The sequence below is a fragment of the Lactuca saligna genome, chromosome 8 (assembly GCF_052625555.1).
Source record: "Lactuca saligna cultivar CGN05327 chromosome 8, ASM5262555v1, whole genome shotgun sequence".
NCBI lineage: Eukaryota > Viridiplantae > Streptophyta > Magnoliopsida > Asterales > Asteraceae > Lactuca > Lactuca saligna.
The window spans coordinates 13,310,262-13,332,451 of NC_136424.1; the positions used below are offsets into that span (position 1 = coordinate 13,310,262).

Genomic DNA, 22,190 nt, shown 5'->3' on the forward strand with positions numbered 1-22,190 from the left:
ATAGCTGAACGGTGGTAAACTTTATCCAGACAGTTGTACTGTTGTAACCTACGCATAAAAGTTGTACCTTCTGCATGTTATGTTGTATTCTCTGCAACTTAAGATGCACCTTGAGAAATAAATGTATCCTGAATATGATGGTGGGATCCACATACCAGCAAAAATATATTACTGGGGTCAGATTGCGTGGATTTGTTGATGATTGAATGCTTTTAAAACTGTCTTTCTTCCCCACTTTTCACATCTTCTTCTTCTTCTTCTCTTCTTCAATCCAACGTTCTAAGAAGAAATGGGCAGATTGTTCTTAGTAACCTTGGAGGGGAAGATTTACAGTTGTAAGCACTGCAAAACCCAACTTGCTCTTTGCGACGACATTGTTTCCAAGGTCAGTTCAGTTCTTTCAATCCTGATATGCTATTTTTGATCGATTCTGCCCATCCATCTTCTGGAATTCGAAGATTATCGTTCAATTTTTAAATCCCATGTTCTGATTTTGATTTTGTTATACAAAATCTCAATCGATGATGAATTTGACTTGAATACATTAGAATTAAGAATCTGTATCTGCATTAAATTGACCTAAAAACCTTCAAAAATAACTCCTTGTTGAAATTGCAAGTTAATTCAACTGGTTGCATTGAACTATGTGAAGAAACGATGTGAATTCCAGTGGATTGGGATTGAAATTGGTTATCTACATCACAAAATTTGCTAGTTTGTGTGTTTCTACGGCAAATTCTTGGTGTTCTTAGCGTGTTGATATGTTTGATTTAAAGAACTTTGCTGATTAGGGTTTACCCTTTCCCCTTTTTCATCCAGTCCTTCCATTGCAGACATGGGAAAGCCTATCTCTTCAGTAAGGTGTAAGTTTTCATTGCTCCTAATGCTAATATTGCTCATTTTATTTTTATTATTATTTGAAATGCCTTTTTGACAATGTGGATGTCACCATGCATTTCTTCATGTTTTATACTCTTACAGAGTAAATGTGACAGTTGGGGTAAAAGAAGATAGAATGATGATGACAGGATTACACACAGTTGCTGACATTTTCTGTGTGAAATGTGGATCAATTGTCGGATGGACATATGTAAAATCTTGAGGCTTTGTGTTTTCACCGTTTTACAATTTTTTTTTTAAATAATTTTATGTGTCGCATTTTTCTGATTTGTAGATGCGACCATAAAATTGATATAAACGTGACTATATAATTTGATAACAGGAAACTGCTCATGAAAAGAATCAAAAGTACAAGGAGGGAAAATCGGTTTTGGAGAGGTTAGTATGAGACTAGAATTATGTAATTTTGTGAAATTTATTTGATTACAATGTTAATATAATTGATCTTGAGTTTATGCAGGTTTAAGCTTTCTGGGCCAGATGGAAGCAATTATTGGGTTAGTAATGAAGCACAAATTGGTCGAAGTCAACAAGAAAATGTTTGATGATGGCATTTGACAATTGTAAATTCTTACACCCCTTTCATCCTAATGTTATGAAGTTATGAACAAGGTGTTTAATGGTTCCTTGTTATATAATTCTTGGCTTCTTTTTAGTTTACTTAAATAAAAGACAAGTTAAAAAAACCAAGTTTAAACTAAAAATAATGTTTAATGTGCAACTTTAAAGATTGGTGGTGATTTAAAGCATGAGCTTACTAAGGAGCCTTTTCTTTTTGACTTAATGAATTTAATTCTTAGAAAATTTAATAAGTTCAACTATATAAGACCGTTTTTTTACTTGCCATTAACAAATTATCTTAGTGGATTAAGTTGGAAAATAGATGTTCTTAACATTATGTGCTAATCTTATATTTGTTTTGTAAAATTATTCTCCACACCACTTATGATTTCCTCCAAATTAAGAGGGTATGCTTTACTCGTAACTATTTTTATTGGCAACGTTCGTGATTTTTTGTTTCAAAACAAAGGATAACAATATATATATATATATATATATATATATATATATATATATATATATATATATATATATATATATATATATAAAGAACAACTTAAAAGGGTACATTTAATAAAAAGAGAATAAAAAGCAACATGCTTCATGTCCAATTATATAAACATATTAATTCATTGCAACGAGGGACATTTTTTAAATATACGTTTAATTTTCTTCATATTAATTTAGTATAATGAATATGTTAGATTTATTTATTAGAATGTATTAGTTAAGTATAAAATTATTTTTAATTTATTTAAAATTTAAAAGTTATATAATGTGATGGTATATACTCTTAATTTATAATTAATTTATAACGGTTCTTAAATAAATGATCATTTTGTATATTTATATTTTATAACAAATATTAAAGAAACGGTAATTTATTATTTTAAACAGGAATGTAAAATAATCATTATCTAGATCCGGTAAATGCATTCATTCCAAAAAAAAAAAAAATTTATATCAGACAAACAGAAGATAAACATGACGTAAGTATTATTATATACCATCGAAAAGAATGTTTAGAAGGTTTGGTTCCAAAAATACTTGAAATTTCAAGAAATGTATTAAGCTCTAAACAATGTTTACGTGCACATATTTTAATTACGAAGGATAATGCCATTTGAAATTTTAAAGAAAGTTTATATATACTAAAAAAATTTGTTATAAAACATGAATCTTAAAAATGGCTGAAAATATAAATTTGAGAGTAAATTATACAAATTTGGTCTTTGATATAACACAATCTAACAATCTCCATGGTTTTAGTTTTGAAAATTTGACATCACTCGTCTTTATTGTTTGGCAAATCCGATAGTTTTAGTTTCTTTTAATGTCCGTTAAATTTTGTTAAACACTTGTAACATAACAATTCTACCCCTCTTTTTTGCATTTTATGTTTATTCTACTTTAAGGAGAGTTTTATATATATCTCTCTTAAATTTCAAAATATCATATTTGTCCAACTTAATTTTTCAATATCATATTTACCCTTTATAAATCTTCAAAATATCATATTTGCCCAAATCATTTTTTTTATAATGTTTTTAATATTTTATAATCATTTTTATGCCTTAGAATTATTATAATAATTAAGAAATTTAACCTTATTATCCTTACGTCTATGATAATGAAATGTGAACTTCTAAATTGTTAGAATGTCGACCTCTTGACAAACAAAAAGATTCATCTTCAATCCTTTCTATAAAATGTATATTTTGATTGTTTAGTTTTTGTTGTTATTGATTATTATTATGTTCTAGATGGAGGATATTTTAGATATTATCATTGATATTTTAATGTTTAAAAAGTGCATATATGATATTCTGATATTTACGAAGGGCATGTATGATATTTTGACGTTTAAAAATGACATATATGATATTTTGATATTTTATAAAGGGTAAATAAGATATTTAGAAAATTTATGAAGGGTAAATATGATATTTAGAAATTAAGTTGGGTAAATATGATATTTTAATGTTTAAGAAGGGCATACATAAAATTCTCCCTTTACTTGAATACAAACTATAAGCTTCCACATCAACCTCAGTTCCCCGTCTCTTCCGTTTTCGTAGTCCATGCCACCCTTTCCACCTCATGTCATCTGTGACACTTATGCTAAAACTACCATCGGCACTCCCTCCTCCATGGATCTCCTCTACTCCACCTCTTAGTGACACTTATGCCAAAACTACCATTAGCACTCCCTCCTCCATGGATATCCTCTACTCCACCTCTCAACTCTATGCCCCTCTCCCACACCTGCAATCCAACCACAAATCTATCTCTCGTACACTCATCCACCACTAGAACCGTCGGCGGTCAGTGGCGCAGAACCATCGACCACAAATCTCTCTTTCTCCCTCTCTCTCTCTCTCTCTCTCTCTCACTCTACAAAAAACATCGTCGATAAGATTCGAGTCCATTTCAGGTTTTGGTCCTTTTTTTAGAAAGCAGTTTTAAAACATCAATATGACTCGGATAATTTCATGGATCTTGTTATAAACACTTTTCGAAATCTATAATTTGACTGAGTACAATCCTCTACTCAGGTGAAGAAACAACTCTCTACATCTGAAATCTATCTTATAACCACAATCGGGTCCTTGACCCCATCAAACTATGGGGCTTCGTGTTGCTGAAGGTGTGCGCGATCAAGCCTTCTCCTTGCCCTGATCATCTAAAGTACCTGAAACATAAAACTTAAATTGTAAGCCAAAGCTTAGTGAGTTCCCCAAATAGCACACACAACCACATAAATATATAAAATGCATGTCGGGTCCACAATATCTCGAATGGATTAACCTGGCCCACAACCTCTCGGTTGGATTGCCACTTTTGCCCAAAATCCCCCCATTGGATTGCCACTGGACCATAATCTCCCGATTGAATTGCCACTCTGGCCCACAATCTCCCGGTTAGATTGCAACCGAGTTTGTTGGCGGACACCACAAAGTACAGTCTCAACCCAAACCACATTATGTCAGCATATGCAGCAGATAAATACTTAACAGCAAACAGATAAACATACGGATCTTATCGGATCACTACATCATAGCAAAATCCTAAACCAAGATACATAGTCTACTCAGCCGACATTGATGCCTTCAACCCACAAGTACAGTGAGGAAAAATCACCTTGGAGTCTGAAAAGATAGCAGAAAAGAATGTTACTCCAATGCCAACTCTACATGTCAGCTATACAACAAACAGTGACCTAAACTCAAACTTCAACTCAAAATATCCAAAGTGCCCCTAAGTCAAACATGGTCAAATCCCAAGTCAAATGTCAAATTCATCATGTCAAAAGGGTCAAGGAAAGTCAATTGACAAAGTACGCCATGCGTACTCAGTGACTACATTGGGAGTAGTTGAAGACTAAGCAAACCATCAAGGCTTCAACCCATTATGCACATTGTACCGCTTGGTATGCTCGACGTACTTCGTCTGAACCCTTTTATCTTCAAAATGTGCTTATTCCTTTAATACTGTTGAGCGTGTCAAACCCAACAAATAAAGGGGTAAAATAACTCCTTAAACACTACTACTATGAACTAATAATGTAGTACAAGGTAAGTAGGGTCGATCCACGGAGACACGGGACAAGTGTTTATACCTTTTTGCGGAAGGTACAATAATGGTCACATAAATGGGGGGTTGGTATGCAAGGATTTAAACAAGAGGATAAAGCAATAACTAAATGATCAATTAAATGAAATAAATTCAGGATTTGTGAGAACTCCAACTCTATGCAAGACAATTTAACAATGTGATTCCAAGGATGAAATGATATCTACTCAATTCCACCTAAATTGGTACTTGAAAGTGTTAACAAGCTCTAACACTTTCCATTCACCACAATAATTAACCAAAACAAGCTCTTTGATTAATCCTAACCTTACTAACCTAATCTAAAAAAGCTCTTAGAATTAGATTGGAAGATTGCATGAAGCTTTATGTGAATGTTCCCAACAACACCCAATACTCCTCATAAGCTCGGGAGTGTAAAAGTGTATGTGAATAAGATTTACACTAAATCCATTCAATGGAAATCAATTTAGTGTTTGTTACTTAGTTCAATTCACAAAATAATTACGGATTTTGCAATTTGATAACTTGAATGACCTAACCCTAATTCAAATGGCCAATAAGAATCACAATTAGAATCAAACATTCAATTGAAACAAAATCAAACTCACTAGGTAGGAATTAGAAGCAAACATCAAATCACATGATTGAAATCACAACTAAAAAGTCAAGACATGAAGTTGGAGAAACTAGGGTTCTAGCCACTCATGACTAGAACATGATCACAAATCTAGAAAATGAAATTAAAGTTCTTACAAAATGAAATCAAATGTTCCCAAGTGTTAATCAACTCCAAAATCCTCTAGAAAATCGCCTTCTTTGCTCCCAAAATCGACACCTTGGTAAAAAGTTGGTTCCCCCCTTTAAGAATGGTGAAAAACTGCTTTAAAACCCACATTTACGTTTACACGGCCCGTGTAAATTAACACTGTCATTTACACGGCCCGCGTAAACACAAAAATATACTGCGCTGAAATCTACGTTTACATGGCCCGCGTAAATGCAAGGCTTCCATTTACACGGCCGTGTAAACGTCTGTAAAGCCAAAATCCTCATTTCTTTGATATCTTGCTCCTCGGTGCTCCGCAAGTCCTGAAATTTTGTCCGCAACTTTTATTTACCTCCTCCAACAATATCTTTCCTCCAAAAGTCCCTAAAATATCACAAAAGTATTTGAATGAAATTGCCTCAAGAAAAATCCCGAAAAACATGCAAAATGCATGAGTTTAAGCCTATATGCAATGTACTTTTATAAAATAAAGCTACAAAATGGGTACATGAAATGCACCTTACAAATCTCCCCAAGCTTAAACCTTTCTTGTCCTCAAGAAAGAACAAGAAGATTTAAACTGGAGAAAATAAAATAGAATAGAAGAAAAGAAAATTAAAGTTAAAACTATTTGAAACTTAATGCATGAAATCAAAACAAACATGAAATGATCCAACCCAATTACCCTGTTTTGTACCATAGTTGAGAATGTACCTGTCATGCCTCGAGTTAACTTTGCTTTAGTCTCAAAATATTAAATGATAATAGAAACAAGACTTTGGCCACTCCCTAGTACAACTCAACAGAATTAAAGATCACAACACTTATTCCTTTTCAATATTATCAAGTCAATTCTTGGAACAAATTATGGTCTTACTCTCGTGAAATTATATGTGACAAAACATGCTCAACCATCTTTGTTTCATAAAATATAACAATGTTCGATTCCAGCTATTTGCTGGTCAACAACAATCTTTTTCTGAAAAATCTTTTCTAAAAATTCCCTAATATTTATCCCGATTGGTTACAAACTTCAAACCACTTACACCAGTCGAAGTAATTAACATTCAGTCCAATGTCATAAATTCAAATCCAAGTCCAAGGGAATCTTTTGACAGCCATTTATTTTTCCTAAACACAACATCTAATTAAACTATAAACACAACTATGTACAAACTTTCTAAATACATTTTTTTATAAATAAAGCTCATGGCTTTCTTTGAAATCCGTGTAGCAGGCTTTCAACCAACACATCCAAATCAAATGACCTTAGTGTGCTAGATTTAAAGAGATCCCTCGGGTTTACTTGCCCGAACCTCAAAGGCCACAGATTAGCTTTATTTGCTATTATTAAGTTCATGACTTTCTATGGAACCCGTATAGCGAACTTTCAACCCAATCAATCCCAAACAATTTAGCTTTAGGTGATTAGGTGTAGAACACCCCTTAGAGTTTACTTGTTCGAATCCCAAAGGTCACAGATTAACTTAATAATAGTTTTTTTTTTTTTTTTTTTTTTTTTTTTTTTTTTTTTTTTTTTTTTTTTTAACACATAACACTTAATTTATTTATTTATTTGGCCGATTTCTTTATATTTTCGTCCTTGACTTTTCTGTTATGGGACATCTCACGGTCTATTACCGTGAGTGACTTCTAGACATTTTTCGGGGGACTAAATGTTAACATGCAAAAACCCGTAAGTATAGTTAAAAGTTATGTCCTCAAGCAGGGTATATAAAAGGGAATGAGTAGAAACGACTTTTAAGAGTGCTGGAAGGCGGGACATTGAGATTTTGCATTCTTTTTATGAACTTTTGAATTTGACATTTTAAGTTTAATTGAGCATTACTACTCATAAGACCTGTCATATATCCCAAAGAATCAACTCATACCTGCTGTTATGCTCCAGTGTTGATAATCTTCTCATGTTCTGTTTTGCACAAGTAGCTTCGGGAGATGTGCTCGTGTGTGATTAACTTGCTTTTAGATTTTTCAATAAAAAGAGCAAGCCAATTTCAAGGCACATGACTCATTTACCTGCTCAACTGTTTTGAAAAGATTCGGTTGCTTGGGATTGGATCGTTTTTTTTTTATTATTATGCAATGAATGCAATGCAAAAATTTAGATGCAAAGAAAATAATAAAAATTAGAATTGAAAGAATTTTTTTGAAAAATTTTCCATGCAGAAAAAGAAAATGAAATGAAAATTAATGCGATATGTACAAAACTACATACAACCTACATGCAACGGGATAATGCATGGATGGATGCCCCTCCCCAAGCTTAAAATAAGCATCGTCCTCGATGCTTGGAGAGATGCGTAGCCGGCCTATTGAGAGTCGGATGGTGGAGGATGGTAGTTGGGTTGGGAATGGGTCCAAAACAGTCACAAATGCATAATTGAATTTTTAAGCAAAATATGAATGACTAAAGTTATGGAAAGAATTTACCAAATTGTTCTTAGAGCCTTGCAATTGTGGTGGGAACCTACTCTTCATCCTCCCCAAGCTATCCGTGAAGTACTTTTGGAGCCGGAGATTCATTTTCTAGGCATAAAAAATAAGTTAAAACCATTTGGGACATAAAAAAAATTAAAACTTACCAAAGACTAAAAAGTTTTAAAAGAAAGGACAAAAATAACCCCGGGTTGCCTCCCGGTTAGCTGCCCTTGTTTTAAGTCGTTGGCTCGACTTGGCCCCTAAATGTGCTTTGTTCTAAGTAGGTGGGCCTTTACAAAACATTAACCTTCTCACCACCTCCTTCAATTGAAAACTTATCTTCTACCTGACTTTTTTTTTGAAAGCACCTGCTCACAAAATGCTTGACATAAACAATTAGTAACACCGTGTCCCCGGCAACGGCGCCAATTTGTTGAGCGTGTCAAACCCAACAAATAAAGGGGTAAAATAACTCCTTAAACACTACTACTATGAACTAATAATGTAGTACAAGGTAAGTAGGGTCGATCCACAGAGACACGGGACAAGTGTTTATACCTTTTTGCGGAAGGTACAATAATGGTCACATAAATGGGGGGTTGGTATGCAAGGATTTAAACAAGAGGATAAAGCAATAACTAAATGATCAATTAAATGAAATAAATTCAGGATTTGTGAGAACTCCAACTCTATGCAAGACAATTTAACAATGTGATTCCAAGGATGAAATGATATCTACTCAATTCCACCTAAATTGGTACTTGAAAGTGTTAACAAGCTCTAACACTTTCCATTCACCACAATAATTAACCAAAACAAGCTCTTTGATTAATCCTAACCTTACTAACCTAATCTAAAAAAGCTCTTAGAATTAGATTGGAAGATTGCATGAAGCTTTATGTGAATGTTCCCAACAACACCCAATACTCCTCATAAGCTCGGGAGTGTAAAAGTGTATGTGAATAAGATTTACACTAAATCCATTCAATAGAAATCAATTTAGTGTTTGTTACTTAGTTCAATTCACAAAACAATTACGGATTTTGCAATTTGATAACTTGAATGACCTAACCCTAATTCAAATGGCCAATAAGAATCACAATTAGAATCCAACATTCAATTGAAACAAAATCAAACTCACTAGGTAGGAATTAGAAGCAAACATCAAATCACATGATTGAAATCACAACTAAAAAGTCAAGACATGAAGTTGGAGAAACTAGGGTTCTAGCCACTCATGACTAGAACATGATCACAAATCTAGAAAATGAAATTAAAGTTCTTACAAAATGAAATCAAATGTTCCCAAGTGTTAATCAACTCCAAAATCCTCTAGAAAATCGCCTTCTTTTCTCCCAAAATCGACACCTTGGTAAAAAGTTGGTTCCCCCCTTTAAGAATGGTGAAAAACTGCTTTAAAACCCACATTTACGTTTACACGGCCCGTGTAAATTAACACTGTCATTTACACGGCCCGCGTAAACACAAAAATATACTGCGCAGAAATCTATGTTTACAAGGCCCGCGTAAACGCAAGGCTTCCATTTACACGGCCGTGTAAACGTCTGTAAAGCCAAAATCCTCATTTCTTTGATATCTTGCTCCTCGGTGCTCCGCAAGTCCTGAAATTTTGTCCGCAACTTTTATTTACCTCCTCCAACAATATCTTTCCTCCAAAAGTCCCTAAAATATCACAAAAGTATTTGAATGAAATTGCCTCATGAAAAATCCCGAAAAACATGCAAAATGCATGAATTTAAGCCTATATGCAATGTACTTTTATAAAATAAAGCTACAAAATGGGTACATGAAATGCACCTAACAAATACCTTTCATCCAAACTCAAGTCTAGACCCAAAACATTGTTCTAATTCATAAAGTTTCCACCTTTATGATTTTCCATGGCTAGATAAGGCCCAAAAGCTAAAATCCTAACATAACAATCCATTAATACGTCATAACTCTTGCATGGAAGGGATAGAAGGACCAAGATGGTTTTTTTATGATTCCTAACACCTAAAAAAACCTGAAAGGACATCTCTTCTAGTTAGAGTAACCCATACTCATGAACGCCAAGCTTATGGGACCAAAATGAACACAAACTAATAAGATCTAAGCAAATACTCATCAAGTTTAAGACTTTTTACCTCCAAAGGATGATTGATGGTGAAACACTTCTAGATCCAATGTGCCTTAAGCTTCCAATATGATTTCCTTTCCTTCTCCTTCCTTTATGAACACTACAAATGCACTCTTAAGCTCACAAAGGCTCACACGAAGGATTAGGGTTTGTTAGGGACGAATTGATAGATGGAGGCTGATGAATGAAGGGGTATTAATGATATAATGATGCTTAAATAGGGATTAAACCCTAAAAATTAGGGAATGGGCTACAACCACGTACATAAGTATACGCCAAGTGTACGCACAAGGTGGCACATTTTCACTTAAGTGACAAAAGGATCAATTTTGCAAAAAATCATATTTAATGGTAGAAATGGAAAATACATTGATCAAGGTGTTACACTCATGGACAATGTTCGTTGTTGATGCTCATGGAAGATGCTTATGGAAGAATCTCGTGAAATATGCTCATGGAAGATACTCATGGACGATGCTCATGAGATTAAAGATTATAGAAGCGCCCACATGGAATTTTGTGGGTGGAAATTAGGGCATGCCTTTTATGGGCTAATTATGGATGGGCCTGGTGTAAGAACCTTAAATTTAGCAAAAGTTAGCTTTTAGTCAAATACTGAAAAAAATGGAAAAATGGTCAATTATGAAAAAGAAATGAGATTATGAAGTTGTGACTTCATGAAAATGGCCAATAAGAGTTTGTAACATCCCAAAAATTTTCAGATAGATTTCTGCTCATAAATTAGATTAACTAATTAAACCTTTGTTTCAAAAACATTGAGTAATATTGGCTTGATCGAAACCATACATTATCAAAGTTAAGTTTACAAATTTGCAGAAATGAATATCTTCAATGTGTATACAGTCATGTCAAGCACTTCTCACGAATGACCTGCAAAATATTTAATCCACAACTATAAGCATAAAGCTCAGTGAGTTCCCAAATATACCATATATTCCACCATACATACAATGCGTCCATATAAAATCTTCGGCTCTATCGTTGAGCAAAAAATCTCTTATCCACATACATATATCACACACAACGGGCCCAACCCAACTCCCATAACAGTACCTACCCAAACATACATAACAGGCCTAGTACAACCATACATGATAGGCCCTACCTAAGGAGTAAACGGGCCCAACCCAAACTTCATTGTTAGGAGCTATATCCTGGTCTTCCGTACAATTGCCAGGGGCCAAATCCTGTTCTTCCATATAAAGTAAAAAACCATACATAGTTAGGAATCAGATAGACAGTCGAATAGATGATCCACCCAAAAGCAATAAATCAAACAAGAACCATGCAGTCAGATATTAGACCAAGATTTCTCAGACTATCTAACTTGACTACATACAATCCCTAAGGGTAAAGTTTAACAAACAATCAATATTATCATTACTCTAACCAATTATGACACCTAAAATTATCATATAATCCTCAAACAAGAATCTACCAGTCGAGCATACCATGATACCAAGTATCTTATCCTCTACAAGCAAAACAATGAATTATCCTAGTCGAATAGTGTCTCGTACGCTAAAAATACCATTATCCTAACATGCAAAGGATATACAATAGGATACATTACATTGTGAGAAACTCACATGAATCGAAGAGCTGGAGAAGCACAACAACACTTTCACTCCTTGTATTGATCAACACCATGAACTGACTAACATCAACACATGATAAATCCTTAGTTAATAACCCAAATCCTTTAAGTTTGATCCAAGGTCAAACTAGTCAAAATTCAAAGGTCAGCCATCACCACAATGTGGTGACCTCTTGGCCACATTGTCGGCCTTTCTAGACCAAACAATCGACATGCAGTACATCACCATGTCGTGAGACCTCCTTGGCCATGTTGTGGGTATGTCAAGACAAGGTAATTAGGCATCTGGACTCCACCATGTCATAGACCATCCTTGGCCATGTCGTGGTTGCTGGCAAAACTCATATTTCTGCAATAAGAGCTTAATCCTTATAAATATAAGTCCAAAACTTTATATCTAGACCTTCTCATTGACTTAATGGATAAAGTTTCCAACCTTATCCATTAGGACCTCACCCCAAAGAAATATCTATAATCCTAAGTCCATTAAGTCCTTAATATGACCAAAACATGTGCATGGTATCAAGAACACTCAAACTAAGACCTTTTTGTCACTTAATCAGAAGTCCATGATCACTATAGTGTCATAATGAGCTCTGGAGTTCTCCATACTCTAATAGGACCGATGGAGGTTTTTTTAGGAAAAGATGAAACGATTATTTCAGGCTCGCTCTATAAGAGGCTGCCTTGCGGATTATTTTTCTCTGGAGTTTGGGAAGATGTTGATGCAAAGGAACCCACTGAGTATTTCTATTGAGTTGCTTTTTTCCTGAGTTTTGTTGTTGTCCTCTCTATCTCCGGATCGAACCTTATTGATGTACATGTACATGAATATTGATAATGTCTATTTTATGCATATATTTATGACGTTTTATTATTATTTTATACTATATTTTTACAGTATTTAGAACTTTAAGATATTTAATATGCTTTGAAATATTCAACTATAGTTAAAATGGGAGATGGTATGCAAAAGGAGGAGAAAGGAGCTAAAAAGACGCAAAAAGGATGTTGTTGGACACCTTGACCCCTCGTCAGTGTTTTGGCCATATCTCATGACTTGTAACTCTGATTGACGAGATTCAAAATGATATGAAAACTAGACAAATTTTGGATGACTTTCGTGTTTTGTGAAAAAGTTGATTCCCAATTACCACGATGTGGTAAATCGAAACTTTACGATCATTGAGACTAACTTGGATAATACGGGATATACACGAGGACCATGGTGTGGTGCCATTACCACATTGTGGTGATCATATTTTCGAGAATCTATATATTTCAAACATATACATGATTTTGGTTTCATTTACGACTTTTATTGATCCTAGGTCAACAAGAAACCTCATAGAAGTTGTTTTGAAGATCTAGAAGGCGACCGAAAGGCCGTTAAGCTGATAGGAGCAATGGTTTGGAGGATTAGGGAGCGGATTCATATCGGAGATCATGTAGTATGTTGTTCAAACCATGATTAGCATTCTACTATGATATCCTTATGTGTTTACTTTCTGATTTGGGTTTTAAAACCTTTTACTTTGTGTTTATGGTTGAATGAATCTTTGAGTTTATGGTTTAATTGCTATTTGGATTGTTTATTCTTATTGAATTTATTTTGTCAAGTTTGATTAAAAGATCCATATGTGTGTTAAAGATTGTTACTTTATTCCCTATTTTTGAATTAATAGAGTTGAGATGACCATTTTGACTATGTTAATTTGAATTATAGTTGTCAATGACCATTAGTGATTATGACTAGAGTTGGACCAAAACCTAGGGTTAGGAAATAAAGTGGTGAAATTTAATGTGTGTGCATGAGTAGATGACCATTCTATGCATAATTTAACTCCTATGACCAGTAGGGTTAAATAAGATCAAATCTGGATTAATACGAACTAAATATTGATTTGCATGATTGTTTGTTCACTTTATCAATGAATTAATAGTTGTGTCAAAATCAAAGAATTAGTAGCGTGACCATGATGCTAATCATATTAGGAATCAGTGGATAATGAATGAATATCCATTGACCTTGAGTAATTAACCATAACTTTAAGATGTGATCCAATCTAAACTAAAGTACCTGAAGTGATTTTTCTTCAGTTAGTTTATCGATATTTGTTGTTTAGTTGTTCATTTGAGATTAAATTCTATAAAGCCCTATTGACTACTTTTATGTGTAAGCTATAATCAAAAACTCTAAATTAATTCACCACTATTCCTCTAGTTTTCGACACCTGGTCTTACCACAACTATACTATTGCATGATTACGTTTACTGCCTAATGTGTTTAATAGGTTGGTTGCGACAAAATCAGTTTTATAAATTTAAAACTTGAGCAATTAAATTATACATATAAAAACACACATCAAATATATTGTCATAAAATGATTAGTGTTTGTCATGTCCTTGTCAACGAAACCAATTTGGTGAGATACTGTCGGAAGCACCTAACAAATAATAAATACGTATAAAAAAAACTGCTCAATTGCACTAAGGTGTAATACCCCGTTTTCACCTTACATTAGAATTTAATATACACATTGTTTATAAAAGTTGAGTTACTTTTTAGCTAAATTGACCATCATAAACGTGTAATAGACGTCAATACGATTTCCGTAAATACATAAAACACTTAAATTTGACTTCGTATGAAGAAGTTATGATTGTTCGAAGTTTTGCGTTCAACCCTATATAACAAAGTGTGTCGTAAAAAGTGAATTGAAGATTGTTTGAATATTAGCTGAAGTAATCCAAACAAAATTTGTAGTAGCCTTAAAAGTGATAGCATGCATATAAAGAACACCTAGATCTGACTTTGTATGAGGAAGTTATGATTTTTCTAAGTTTCGGATAGCAATGTATGACACATAAATTAAAATTTAGATCGGTTTAGAGTTAGCCAAAAAATGTAAACGAGATTTGATGATCTCGTAAATATCATTCCATCGATATACAGATAGTCGAGAATGGATTATGTATGAAGAAGTTATGAATTTTACACGGTCTCTTATAGTGTAATCTTCATAGACTATTAAATTTAGAATTGAGTGAGAATTAGCCGAAAAAGTCTAAATGAAAGTTGTAGTAATCGTCGATAGCTAAGTGTGGATATAAAGAACGTCGAAAACATAGTTCTTATGCAAACGATATAATTTTTTTTTGAATATTCATGATTTTACCTGGCTTGGGCGACACAAGATTGAACATGTGGCACCAACGGCACCGGTCTTCTTACCTACCAAAAGGAGCGGTGATGCCCTACCAGAAAAGTCACTATATATATATATATATATATATATATATATATATATATATATATATATATATATATATATATATGTATGTATGTATAAGCCCCCTTCATTTCTCTCACCAAATCCTCACATATCTTTCTCTTATTCCGACTTTTGAGGGTTTCAAGGGAGGTTTTCGGGAGTCGAGGCAGCTTCACTTTAGTTATGTCCGCATAATTTCGCAGTTTTCGTTAGAAACTCTGTAAGTTAAGCTATGCTTACTAGGATTTTAGGGTAACTTATAATTAAGTTTATAGCTGATATTAGGTGTCACACCCCGAACCGTAAAACACACGGCGGAAACGTTCAGAGGTGGATGACGTCATATGTAGTATCACAACAATTGCATCATAGTAATCATAGTAAACACAACCATTATATTATAATATGAATATTTACATTTGTTTGATATAAGATTTGTGTACATCAAAAGTAGAAAAAGATAAAGACGAGACTCCAAAATGCTCCGTCTTCTCCAAAAGCCAGCTAGGGTACCTGTCTACTGATGTCCTGAGAATACAAGTGGTTTTGAAAATGTATCAGCATAAAGCTAGCGAGTTCATAAGCATGTTTTTGAATTGAAAACTAGTCACTAAATTTGTATAATTGTTTGTTTTCTTTTCCAGAAAATCCAATATTTTCTATCATGTTTGTTGATTTCAGTATGAATAGTATGATTCGTTGGAAAACCCTAGCTACCACCAGTATGTATGTTCTTGTTTGAAAACTCTGGCTACCACCAGTGTGTAAAGTAGTCTTATTACTTGAAATAAAACCAAATGATGTATCCTTGGAATGCCCTCCAGTGTAGTATATAGGTAGTCTTATTAGTTAAAATAAAACTGTCGAAGAATGATAATCCCATAAACAAAGGTTAGTTGATACTATTGTGAGTTCGTATAACCATGCTAATATGACTGATGACCTCTGCGACGTTTCTTAAGGTGTCGTATGTTACGAAATTTGTCACCCAGGCATGCGTGCCTAACTATAGCTAACAGTTCAGGTGTGGGATTGTCTGTCCCGAATAGATCTATTCACAAATCTCATGCTCTCCCTCCAGGAGACTCTGATTATACTAAAAGTAAAGGATTTACTCATACCCCAAAGGGTACAATGAAGAGATGTCTCACAATCATGTATTAACTAGTTTACGTGTTGTTATGTTATTCTCATGTTTAAATCGTTTGTGTACTGAGTAGAGTATAAATAATTGTACACAAAATTATTATGTAGTATGATACTCTTGTTATCTTAAAGTAGTAATGGATAAACTAAATCTGCCTTAGTTTATATGTTCAACCTTGTATGTAGTTTGTATCTGTAAAACTGTTAATGAATTCCCCAAACTATATTTATTATAGTTTTACTTATGTGTTAAGTTCGTGTGATGTTCTGAAAACTATGCAATTAAGTTTAGAAAACGTCCCTTATGCTCCGCATAATACAAAAGGGAATAAATGTCTATATGTTTCATGAAACGCGTTGGCTCGTATCAATTGCATAAGTTTTAACTTTGTTAAAAACATTTATGTTTTAGTTCATAAAAATCCTTTTGTGTTTGGCTTGTATCCCCCTTGAAAACATTTAAAAACCTTAAAAGCGTAGGGGTATGAACTTACTGTTTGCTTGTGTGATTCGAATGTCGTGTTGATAGGGATGCTGAGTGTTAAGTGAAGCCTCGGACACAACCGGATCCTATTTAACATATATATATATATATATATATGTATTAGATTAGGGTGTAATTGATGGGTTTTAGTCATACGAACATCATATGTGCTTATACAAACCCTAATGCTTGGATCTAGGTTTCTCTATTGTATATGCAATTTATCCAAGACTATAAACCCTAATTCTAGCATATGATAATTAACATTAACATAATACTGGGTTTAAGATATTACCTTAATTGTTATGTAGCAATAACAATCTCAAATCCTTCTTGTATTGACTTTAGAAAGCTTAGAGTCACAAATGTCACTCCTCTAATGGTTCACAAACACCAAGAGCAAGAGGATGAAGAGGAGAAGAGAAGGAGGCTCTCAAAAACGTGTGGAAACCCTAGACAAGTAGTTCACCCCGTTTTTGGAGCATAAGGGTTCTATATATAGTGAGGCTATTAGGGTTATCTAACAAGGAAACCCTAATTTGGATGCTTAAGCCCTAAGCAACCCATGGACTCCTTTCCTTAAAGGCCTTGGACGATTTCTAATGGGTTTCCCCATAGAATTCGTCCAACCTTATAATATAAGGCAATCCATAGCCCAATTGCAATTATCTTATAATTACAATTCCAGTCCCTTAAGTTTAATTAATCTCTTTTAGTCACAAACTTAATTCTTATTAATTCTTGACTAATATTAATTAAACAATATGATTCCTCCTTTAATATATTATTCCCATAATATATTAATAAATCATATTTAATCCTTTCTCTCTATAATTCATCCTATCAAGTTGCTTTGGTGAAGGCAACCCAAAAGGACCATGCACCATCGGGTCAAGTAGATACCAAATTAGTTATGGACTTAGACACTAATCCAACAGTCTCCCACTTAGATAAGTTTAATAACTATTCTGCGTATGACTTCAGATCCTATCTGCAATCGTAGCTTTCCAAATCCGCTGTCAACTCTGATCTTATTAGATACGCGTGTCCTTTAGATAAGGGATCATATATTCCTCCATTCTAGATATCGTATAAGACATGATTTCTAATCATTCTCTTTGTACTATTTCCCGACTTCCGATTTATGACGACTGACTAATTGAACAAATCAAATTAGCCCTAGCCCGGCTGAGCATTTACGTTTATCATCACTAAATCATCGAGGGGCCCAAAGATATCACTTTTATCCTACTTTGGATAAAAGTAACGGATAAACTTTGACTCAATGTTCGCTTGCACTCACTCACCAAATCACACACAATAATATGTTTTATGACACCAAGTTGCTGGTGCGTTTACGTATTATCAGTGTGTAACTGATTTGCAAGATACAACTCACACATCTCGGTTTTAAGAATATAAGATGTTATCGTCTCACCAATCACTTGTGATAAAATCCATGAAGTGATCCAAGTGAGCGTGGGTTTAATCCAATGCTCAAATCATATTCATAAACACTCATGAACGTTGCAGCAAACATTTGCTTATGTCTAATGCTCTTTAGACAATCCACACACCAATTCATGACAGTCTTCATTCATACCTACTTCCAACATATGAATGACTGTGGCCCGTTTGAATAATTTGAATATTCTTAACCAATTAAATTATTCAGGAAGTCAAAACATGCAAGGTGTAACACAAGAATAATACTAATCCCATATGGCCTCAAACCTTTGAGTATAAATAAAACACCTTTTATTTATCACCATATCGATTACTCATTATTTGTTGTTTCGGGTAATCAACCTTTTACTTGAGTTTCTACACTTGTCCCATGCTCTTATCATGCACACAATGTTTACTTATGGTTCTTACTTTGTGAAATAGATCAAATGAACACATTTTCAATCATACTCATTTCACAACTCCAAATCCTTTTTCATAAGTGAAAGAATATCAAATTATTGCCACTTATAGAATATGTTTGATTCTAACATTTTATGCAATGATTCTTTTCGTAATGTCACTGCACTAAAGTCACAATGACTATTGCCAATGAAATTACAAAGTCCCCTATCGGAGATTGTTACAATATAATTCCTTAGATATGATGTCTCTCACTCAAGGTACATTCCTTTGAACATCCTTTTGCATAAAAGTTTCTAATCTAGACATAGATTCTCAATATTTAACTCCCAATATGGAAACATTTCCATACCTACCATATGACAACATATTCTTAATAGAATCTTATCTATTCATAATAATGTCGATATACTCCATCCAATACTATACTTCCAACTACTCACAAGCGACTAATCCTCGGAGAACTTTGGATTGTCCTTTGATAGTTGTTTAATTATCTTAGTCAAAACCGATTCTTGTCCTTTTTCCCTCTAAATGTGCTAGACATTTGGAAAATTTTAGAATGGTCAAATATTATAGCATTTGCAATCGATCCTATAACCGAAGCGTATGGGACACGATTCATAATGTCTTACATAAAGATTTGATACATTATTAATCTTCTGGCATAATATTTTACGTGCTACATTCTCACAATTCGAATTATGAAGAGGAATGTCATAATCATAATCGAAATTTAAGAACACACTATATATCCTTGACTAAACTATTAATATTTCACAACCTAAGCCTTTAGTTTTGAAATAAAGCATAATATTCTCTCCCTTAATTATAGCAAAACAACTATTCAACTCTTACAACTTTGCAAAGTATGACTCTTGTTTTCTATAATTAATATTGATAACTAGCAATACTTGTCTTAATAATCATACAATCATAACATTTATGCTCCCACTATCATGATGATTATTATAAACATAACACTTATGCTCCCACTAGCTTTGACATGTATTTAGAAGACAAGTTAACTTCCAGAAAAACAATACTTATTGAATTTCTTAAGTTTATGTTTCTAATACTTAATGCTTTGATAATCCTTTATCAAGGCTTCTTAATCTCATACACCTTTATCCAAGATAGCTCATATGTGTCTTCAACAATTAAGACTAACTGCCAAATCTCACAATTTGAATTATGGAAAGGGATACCGTAACCATAATCAAATTTGAGAATGCAATATTACAATTGCTATCTTCTTAAAATCTCTCTTAGTGAAAGCATTTTCTCACATTCATTTTCATGAAGGAAAAAATCTTATGACACTTAGATTTTAATGGTGTATGTGTGTGTTCCTATCCATGTGAATTTGTCAAAACCAAAGTTTGCGACAAATCCAAACTCATATGGACCGAACATTCTCAATCTTGATTTCTTGCCTTATGGTAACACGGCTGCCCACCATGTCTTCCAAGTATTTAAGTAGCTCACCTTTTCTTATCAATGTACTTTCATTGATCAAGGTCCTTGCCTTTTATGCATTCAAATAAGAACTCATAGAACTCACATGCATAATTAACTCAATTGGAATGGCACATAATCAAAATAACGTCCACATGATAGGTAATAAACCTCAAGTCGTGTGCTAGTGATGTTAGATAAGGTTTATTTTGATTTGTTCTTGAAACCTTTCAAGACAATTAAGACTCCCACTGACTCTTCGACATATAAGATTCTCTTGTCAATTAACATTTCTTGACAAATATTCAAGAGTTAGTGTAGTTTTTATCAAAACACTTCATAAATAGGTCCTAGTTGGTCTTTGTCTTATCCAAGACATCACAAATTTCCTCATTTGATGAATGTTATAAAGCTTCTTAATACTTGTTACTTAATGTCACAATCTTAACTCTAAGACTTGTTTTGGAACGAAGTGTGATTGACTTCTTGATTTAACCATTTCTTCAATTCTTGATTCCTCTTCTTAGACATACAATTGTACTAAGACTTACTTAGAGGATCAATTGAGATATGGTTCTTAATCATTAAGACCTATCATTAAAACATAATAAAAGGTACTCTCCATTCTTCTTAGAATAGAGAAACTTTTATCTTTCTGCCTACTTGATTCTTCTTATTCGTTCTGCTTATTGAAATAAACTTTTACAATCAATTCAGAATTACACTTAATCTTATAAGTGTAATCATATTTGCTAAACTTTTAGTAAATCATGAAGAATATCTTTATTACTCTTGTGGTGGACTTGATCAACACATAAACCTGTGTACTTGATCTCCTAGTCCTTCACTTGACACTTTGTCAACGAAATAGTCTAATTTCCAAATGTGAAAGTTTATTCATTCATCATACAATTCTTGTTGTACGATTCCAAATCTCTATCCAATTGAAACTTGGGCGATGAGAAACTTTCCTTATTTGGTAAATTCTCGACATTTCCACAAACAACATAATTAAGAATCACATCCATTTGTTGTAAATATACGAACATCAATTTTTTCATAACGATTTCATTGCAAAGAAATAAATAAATAAGCACGTCAAACAAAATTTATTTTATTTATAAAAGCAGCGGAAAACATTTGTCCTTACAATGCAAAATCAACTGAAAAACTATGTAATAAATATTCCTAACAACTCTATCTAAGCTCAAAATCTAATCTTCGAATCCATGTCTTCGTGATTTGATTCATCTTGCTATTTCATCAAGCTTCCTCTCTTTTCATCGATCCTGCAAAACACTCAAATGCAATCTTATCACATTATGTATTAAGAATCAACGAATAGGAACTTAATCGAGTTAGATAGTGGATTTTACCTGAAGTACAACCATACTCTTTGACTCTCCCATCTTCTGGACTCTTCAGGATCTTAGGTCAGACTTGTATACAATGCCCTTTCTCTTGGTAGCAAACGCAGGTCGGTTCTCCTAGAACGTCCTCGAAAGCATGGTTGGTTGACTCTCCCAACAAATATGCTCCATTTCTTTGCCAAATCATTTCTGATTTAGCAGCAATGAGCATGTAAGTTAGGTCAATGAGGCTTTCATCATGATCCATCATATAATACTTTCTTTTGAACTCATTATATGATTCGGGAAGTGACTGCAGAACCCAGTTCACGGCCAACTTATCCGGGAATGACACACCCAACATTCTCAACCTATCAATCTGTGATTTCATTCCTAGAATGTGGGCACACACGGGTTTACCATCTTCATGTTTCATTTCCAATAGGGCTTTAGTGACATTGAACCTTTCAATTCTTCGATCTTGTGGGTTAGGGAGAACAATGGGAGGAGGAGGAGGAAGTGAAGCCTGATTTCTTGTTCCTCGATCGAATCGTGGAATATCATCTTCATGTGGAATGCTTGTTCCACGAG

At 33.7% G+C, this 22,190-nt stretch overlaps 1 protein-coding gene across 1 annotated transcript; it reads left to right on the plus strand.

Annotated features, from left to right (window-relative positions):
- Positions 1-201: 201 nt before the first annotated feature.
- LOC145012923 (protein yippee-like) lies at positions 202-1,538 on the plus strand. Its single transcript, XM_078971719.1, has 5 exons — positions 202-385; positions 820-863; positions 982-1,090; positions 1,223-1,278; positions 1,361-1,538. The coding sequence occupies exons 1-5, from the start codon at positions 290-292 to the stop codon at positions 1,443-1,445; spliced, it is 390 nt and encodes a 129-aa protein (XP_078827845.1). The 5' UTR covers positions 202-289; the 3' UTR covers positions 1,446-1,538.
- Positions 1,539-22,190: the final 20,652 nt, after the last annotated feature.